Here is a 7,311-nt window from a genome sequence, read left to right as displayed (position 1 = left end):
GGGGGCGGAGGAACATCCTCACCCATCAGGCACTCTTTTATTCTGGTATTGGCGCTGCCCCACCGATACATTCACTACTTTAAACCTAATAACGGATTGTATAATGTTCATGTATAGGCACCTCTTCAGTCAGTGGGTGCGTGCTTTCAAGCGATGGATGCCATGAATCATTGTCTCTCACTTTTTTTGTCTGTGGAAAAAAAGAAAAAAGAAAAAAAATGAACACCTGTACAGACACTGTAGGCGCTCTGCCAGAGGAGACCTCGGCATATCCAACCTCCAGTCAGCTGTTTTATTTCATATCAGACGGGTTTTTCTCACATCATCCCTGTGAAACCGCCCCCATTTGTGACAATTGTTCTGTTCTTTGAAGTTTAGTGCTGTTTATAAGAAACAATATCTAGGATCTGCGATGTTTGAAAGCCAAAATATGTACTGTATGTTAAATAATGAAGCGTTACGAGCATCATCAGCATGGTAAATGGTTAATGTCCGTCATCTTTAAGCTCTAAAACCAGGTATACTTTATAAAAAAAAAAAAATTGAGTTTTAATGGTTGTGACAAAAGTGGTATTGTGCCATAACATGTAAAAATGATTTCACATCCTCTGCAGCCTGGCTACATGCAGACACTTAATGGCACAGTTATTAGTTGTAAACGGTATATTTTGTTCTGTTTTTGGAGGTTTACAGCGTTCTGGATCAGGGAGCAGCTTCATGCTGGCATGTGCTTTGAAATAACAGCACCGGGTGGAAAGACAAATACGCAACACACACACACACAGTTAATAACAGTTTAAAGTTTACACAACATAGCTGACATTATCTCTCACTTTATAGTCTTGCTTGCAGTTTTGTAATTACGCAGCGTCCCGGTGATCCTCTATATGTGTGTGTTTGGCCTTTTGAGGTTGAAGGGAAAGAGTGTGTTTAGTTTCCATTGTGATGTAGAGGTGGTGGGTGAAACCATTGTTGTGTTTTCTCACTGAATGTTCGAGCAAATCCGAGGAATGTAGCTTTATTCTGCGGCCACCGAGGAAACAGAGCTAGATGTTATTAGGCGGGGCGACAGGCCTGCTCTGGAAAAGGATCCTCATTCCACATCTCTTTCATCATCTTCACACACTTAAGTTGAATCATCTGTGAGAAACTGCTGCACGCCGAAAGAGGCCAGGGCCCCCGACTTTTTGTGTTTTCCAAAGCAGCTTGCATTTGTAAACAAAAGGCTTGTATCGGTGACAGCACTTTTTGGTGTTTGAATACTTTGGCTTAGTAGACTGTTACTGTACATTTGTAGGATTGTGGTTATTGTTTTTAGCTCATCGAATAACCCTGAATCACGGCACTGTAACACGTCTGCATCACATACAGCTGCAGCATCGAAATGTGTGTTTTTTTTTCTTCACCCCCTCCGTGTAGATCTGGTCACCAACGGTACAGGAACACTGTCATGCACATTTAGCAAGTTTATACTGAGGTTTGACCTCAAGGGTTGAAAATTTAAAGGCACTGCAGCAGAGTGGCTTCTTGAGTCTTCCACAATGTATAATCAACATCAGTGAGGCCTTCACGCAAAGAACCATCTACGTCCAGTTTAAGATTCGAGAGGTTTTAAAAATCCCATTTCTTCGTGGCTGTGCTGTGTCCATTCAAACAAGTCAGAAAAGTAGCATTTGTTTACACTGCGTTGCTCCAAATTAATCATGAATTGAAGATCTGTCAGAAAAGAGGAGGGGGAAAAAAAAAAGCAGATGACTTTTCTTGGATTTAAGAATTCATTCCTAAAACCGCCCTCATCAACATTCAAACCAACTCCGGATATCGTGGGAGCCTCAGTGTACTGAAAGGTCAAATGATTCAACCTCTTGGTGAGCTATTCCAAGTCAGCACTGCTTAGTTTCAGCACACGCATTGCAAAATTTCAGTTACAAAGAAATAAATAATAAAGTTGGACCAAATTAATGAAAACCAGACTTGAGTAATTTCTTGAAAGATTCCCTGCAGACATGTTTTAAGATATAAAAATACTTACTTACTTAAACTGCTGGACACAAAGATGTAGTATACTTCAATAAGAAGTCCACAGTCAGTGTTGGTGTGTGTGAACTGGAGGGTTCAGGTTCCCACATCATAGTTGCATATTGAACCATGATTGGCTCAAAACTAGTTGTTATGACACAAATTCTTCTTGTACTTGTACTAATGATTAAAGATGAGCACAGAGAAACTTTGTTTCTGCAGCAGATCAAAGTGAAAACAGCTTTCTACTGTCAAACTCTGCACATACGTTATACATTTTGAATGAAGGGGGATTTTAAGCCTGATACACAAAAAGAATTATTGAGATGTGCAGAACATCCTCTGTGGCTCTTACATTATGTAAACCTACAACAATTATTGTTGTGGTCACTTAGGGGCCTCGGGAACAAGCTGTAAACACGTCTGACGTATAATCCCCTTTTAAATATGGTGAACTTACGAGCAAACAGTTGGTTATTTACACATCCAGCTGACAGAGAGCAACATTATCATTCATTTGATGTCATATTTCTGGCCACACGATGAATCCCAAGTCCAACATTCACTCTCTTTTAGCTCTGTTTTGGTCTCCACCAACTCTCCAGGGAAATATCTCACTCTTTAGCTGCTAAATGCTTCTGTATGTTCACCAGCTAGTTGCTAAGTGTGTCTGTCTGCTGTTTGCTGATGAGCAGGTAATGTAAAGTGGATTTTTTTTTTTTTTTTTTTTTTTAGAGCATTTTTTTGGCTGAAAACAACAAACATCAACTGTGAGTGAATCAAAACAGTAAAGTTGGAGGCCGGAAAATCAATCGTAAATGCAGATTCTATGTATGACACTTTTCACATTGTCATTGACCCGTTGTTATTATATATATATATATATATATATATATATATATTTTACATCTCTCAATAAAATCTGTTTAAGGCTCCATGTCAAAGTAAAAGGGGCAGCAAGAGGCCACAACTGTAAAGTCATTACCGTATGTTTCTTCACTGCAGACTTTATTGCTTATGTCCTGTATTTGCAATCCACAACACGAGATATGTACAAACTGATGACACCGCTCTGAAAAGATGTGACGGAGACCTTCCTGCATAGCGAAGGACTCCTTGAGGAGAAGCACAAGTTCTTTACAAACCTATTCTACTGTTACTTAAACACACACCCTTTTAGGATATTCAGAAGTGTATTGATTTGCATTCAGTCTCATATTTTCCACCCATATTTTTCATATTTAAAATGGCTCCTGACACCATTTTTTTTTTATGTTACGGTGTCATAAATTATTTATCTTTCCTAACATTATTAACACATAGTTATAGAACACTAGCACCAGTCTGTACTAGACAAAACCCTGGACTTTAAGACATTTCCGAGTATCTTAAAAAGGTTTTATTTATTGCTTATAAATAGAATAGGCTTCCAAGAACCTGTACTTCCATGTAATCACAAAAGAGATGTGTCAGTCCATAAAAATAAGGCATCACCAAGCCAAGAAATATCCAGAAAGAATGAAACAAGAAGAAACTGAATTGCACTTGTTTGGCAAACTTAATGTGTCTTCTGAAGTGTTTTAAAACGTTCCAGTAGCTTATTTATGTTTCATTATACACACAAACACAAGAATATTCCTGACTTACAGTAATGCCAAAGAGCCGAGAGATGCTCAAACCACTGCATCAAATGTGATGCTTCATCCATCAAAAGGTCTTTAAATAAAGACGTGTTTCATATCAAAACTTAAATATCGGTTAAAGTTTTGGTGGATTGTCTCATAAAGCATACAGTATGTCATTAAAAAAAAAAAAGAAAATGCACACTTTATGTTTAATGTAAAAGAGTGTGGTTTCAGTTCATGAGGATAACAAAGCAAAGGAAAAACAGTCATGAAGTATTTCATATGGGAACAAATTAGAAGAAGCTGCCTGTCGTTTTCTCCCACAGGAAAAAATGACGGAGTAGCTGGTGTATACACGATATGGGCAGACATTGTAAAAATGCTGCGTTTTATTTATTTAAAAAGGCACAATCTCAGGATGGTTTGGAACAAATATCCAGAGTTTTTCAGACTCTGTTCTCCTCAGTCTTAAAAACTAAAATCCATACAGCAACTCAGTTCTCAGGGCAGTGGCTGGAAATGGCACCACGAGCAGTCTCCCCAGATGTAGCACATTATAGGTTTTTTTGTTTCTTCATTGGAGTGTTTTTCAGTCACATGGTCATTCATAAAATGAGTGAATTGAAGTGTGACATGGGGGGGAAGAGGGCCCCCCGCCAATGTGTGTCTTAACTTCCTGGCTGATATATTTGGATCAAGCGAAGGCACAGATGTGTTTGGTAAAGAGGCAATTAAGAGTCAATCATGATTTCAAAGGAAAACCCTGACCGCTCCCAAACTGTGGAAACCTCAGAGAGGTGTGGCCGCGCGGCGTCCCCGCTGCACACACACGTCACATGTTCCCCATGAAGTTCTTGTTGGGCTGCTGGGCGTACCACTGCTGCCGCTGTTTGCGAGCCTCCACCTCGGACAGCAGCGCCTGTCGGTACGCCTCGTAGGATTTGACAATGTGCTCCAGCTCCTTCATGAAGAGCAGCTTCAGCATGCCCTGATACGTGTCCAAGTCTGCCAGCTGGAACAACTCCCATTTCAAGATGTGGTCATACCTGACATAGAAGGGAAGAGACTGGTGGTAAATAATCAGAATCACCATCTATCAGCACCATAGAGCCATGTTATGAAATTCAATTTTAAATGGATAAGATTTTTTGCTCATCAATCTACATTCAGTAACCTATAACCACAAAGTGTTTTTTGCAGATTTATTAAAAATCAAAAACTGAATTCAGTCCCTCCAAAGTATGGTGAGGTGTAGCCTCTGTTTTAATTATCGTTGAGAAGTGAACCTGACTGAACTCCACCTGTGGAGAACTGAACTGTTTGAACATAGTTTTGAAAGGCACACGACTATGTATATAAGGTCCCACAAGTCACGCCGCATTTCAGGACATAAACCAACCCATGAAATCCAAGGAATTCTCTGCAATAAAATTGTGGCAAGGCATAAATCAGGGAAGGGTATAAAACCATTTCTAGGAGCAAGTGGCCTCAATCATTCTGAAATAAAGGAAGTCTGGAACAACCAGGACTCTTTCTAGAGTTGGCTGTCCAGCCAAACTGAGTAACTGTGCAAGAAGAGCCAGAGGTCACTCTGAGTTTCAGACGTCCTCTGCAGAGATGGGAGAACCTGCTGGAAGGTTGTCCAGCAGCATCCCATCAATCAGGCCTTTATAGCAGAGCGGCTGGACTGAAGCCACTTTGAGTAAAAGGTGTGTGACGGTTCACTTGGAGTTCGCCAAACGGCAATTAAGGGACAAGTGAGGAAAAAGATCCTCTGGTCTGATGAGACACAAACTGAAATCTTTGGGCAGAGCTCCAAAACGCTGCCCAACATCAGACACCTCATCACATGGCTAACACCATCTCTACAGTGAAGCCTGGTGGTAGCATCATCATGTTATGAGGGAAGGATGAATGCAGCCAAATACAGAGAGGTCCTTGAAGAAAACCTGCTGCAGAATTCATGCGACCTGACTCTGGACTGTAGCGACCCTTCACCTTTCAGCAGGACAATGACCTGAAGCGTGCAGCCGAGACAACGCTGGAGTGGCTACGGGACAAGTCTCTGACGGTCCTTCAGTGACCCAGCCAAAGACTCAAGTGTATAACGTCTCCTGACAGCCAGCAATCAGATGCAATAACATTTCATAACTTCTATATGAACCTATCCATTCGTGTAGTACTCACTTTAGTGGTGCACGGGCGTACACCTGCAACCAGTCTGGGATCTCAGCCGTGTGGTACGGGTTAGCTGGCACCAGCACCGGCTGGTTCCTCTCTGCGGGGCGTGGCTGATAGGTCACAGGAGGTGGTAGTGGTGGGGGCTGGTCATAGCGAGGCACACTGGAAGACGCAACATAGTATTTATAGGTCACTTTACCCCTATCAAACCGATATGCACAACTCACAACTAACCATAAGTAAGTAGCTTTTTCTTGGTGCATCTAAACCAGCAGGAACATTTTCTACTGAGTTTTTCCTTCGAATAGTTCAGGAATTAGTCGTAAAATGAGGAGCCAAAGCATAAAAAAAAAAGCAGAGGTGGAAAACAATGCTGTTAAAACAAAATGCTTCAGTTTTCAACGACATACCTCGGAGCACAGGGGTGGCGATACTGTGCCCTCTTGTTGATGTGATCCACGTAGTAGACCCCAAACTCAGCTGACTCCACCTTCTCCCAGCCTGGAGGGAGCCCTTCCCTCTCCAGAGGGTGGCTCCAGTGTGTAGTGTTAGTGTTGTGGTCGATGTAGTACTTCCTGCCACGGATGGTCCAGTCAACGGTCCAGCCGGCCGGAAGTGGGAGGTCCTCTCCCGTTAGACTGGAGAGGTTCCCCAGGGACTTGGCCTGTATTCGACCTATGCCTGAGGAAAACAAACATTTCTTTTTAGAAACCTAGAGGGAGGTCGAGAGATAACTGAACAAACATACAGCACAGCAGCTGCCAGCTAACAGCACCTCTGGGAAAGACTTAATATTTTTTAAAAATTTGTTAAAAACAGCATGCGTGGGAAAATGTCATTTAAAGGAGGGGAATGATGTACAGCATTTTAAAGGTCACTCTAATGTAGCAACTGTATGTACAGCAGGAAAAGAAAGGAGTGTGATGAATCACTTCTTAAAGCATGACTGTGAGCAGTGATTGTGAACAGGGTTGTTTAATCTCCTCGACTCTTTGACTGTTGTGACGGAGCATCTTATTCTGACGGACACCGTTTGATGAATGGTAGGAAATGGGAGTGTTGTTACTTTTGGACAGGAAGGCAGAGATCTCTGCATGGCCAGACATACACACAGGGGCTTTCACTGGAAGAGAACAAACCGCTCACAAACACTGCAGACAGCCGAGTGGCCTCACTCAACAGGTCCTGGACTTTTACTGGTGAATAATGTCAGCAAGGCATGTCGAGCCAACAGCTGCGGGGACGAGTTAGACTGAGTGAGAAGTACGGTGACTCAAAATGAATGAGCCTGCAGGGACCCACAAAGGGTTGAAAACACCAGAGAATGTGCGGCGAATGAAGCATCTCAGCAAAATGGCGGCTACAATCTGATAAATTCTGCACGAGAGTGACAGCAACAGAGCTGGAGGTCTTTGCCAGCTGCTGAGTGAAGGGACGGAATGTGCGAGTGCTCTGCAGAAATGCACTCCTCCTCCTCCTCCTCATC

General features: G+C 42.2%; 1 protein-coding gene across 1 annotated transcript in view; it reads right to left on the bottom strand.

Annotated features, from left to right (window-relative positions):
* Positions 1-3,010: 3,010 nt before the first annotated feature.
* The window catches only part of sav1 (salvador family WW domain containing protein 1), an 8,138-nt gene continuing 3,837 nt past the window's right edge, over positions 3,011-7,311 (bottom strand). Inside the window, exons 3-5 of the mRNA XM_023420977.2 lie at positions 6,236-6,506; positions 5,832-5,987; positions 3,011-4,690 (exon numbers count right to left, since the gene is read on the bottom strand). Of these exons, the coding sequence (XP_023276745.1) occupies positions 4,477-4,690; positions 5,832-5,987; positions 6,236-6,506 (641 nt within the window). The 3' untranslated portion in view covers positions 3,011-4,476. The remainder of the gene's footprint in view (positions 4,691-5,831; positions 5,988-6,235; positions 6,507-7,311) is intronic.

Source organism: Seriola lalandi, unplaced genomic scaffold, assembly GCF_002814215.2.
Source record: "Seriola lalandi dorsalis isolate HSWRI2012SDOR001 ecotype SW California unplaced genomic scaffold, Sedor1 jcf7180002054660, whole genome shotgun sequence".
NCBI classification, from domain to species: domain Eukaryota; kingdom Metazoa; phylum Chordata; class Actinopteri; order Carangiformes; family Carangidae; genus Seriola; species Seriola lalandi.
The sequence above is the reverse complement of the archived record's forward strand: the minus strand, read 5'-3'. Positions and strand labels throughout refer to the sequence as shown.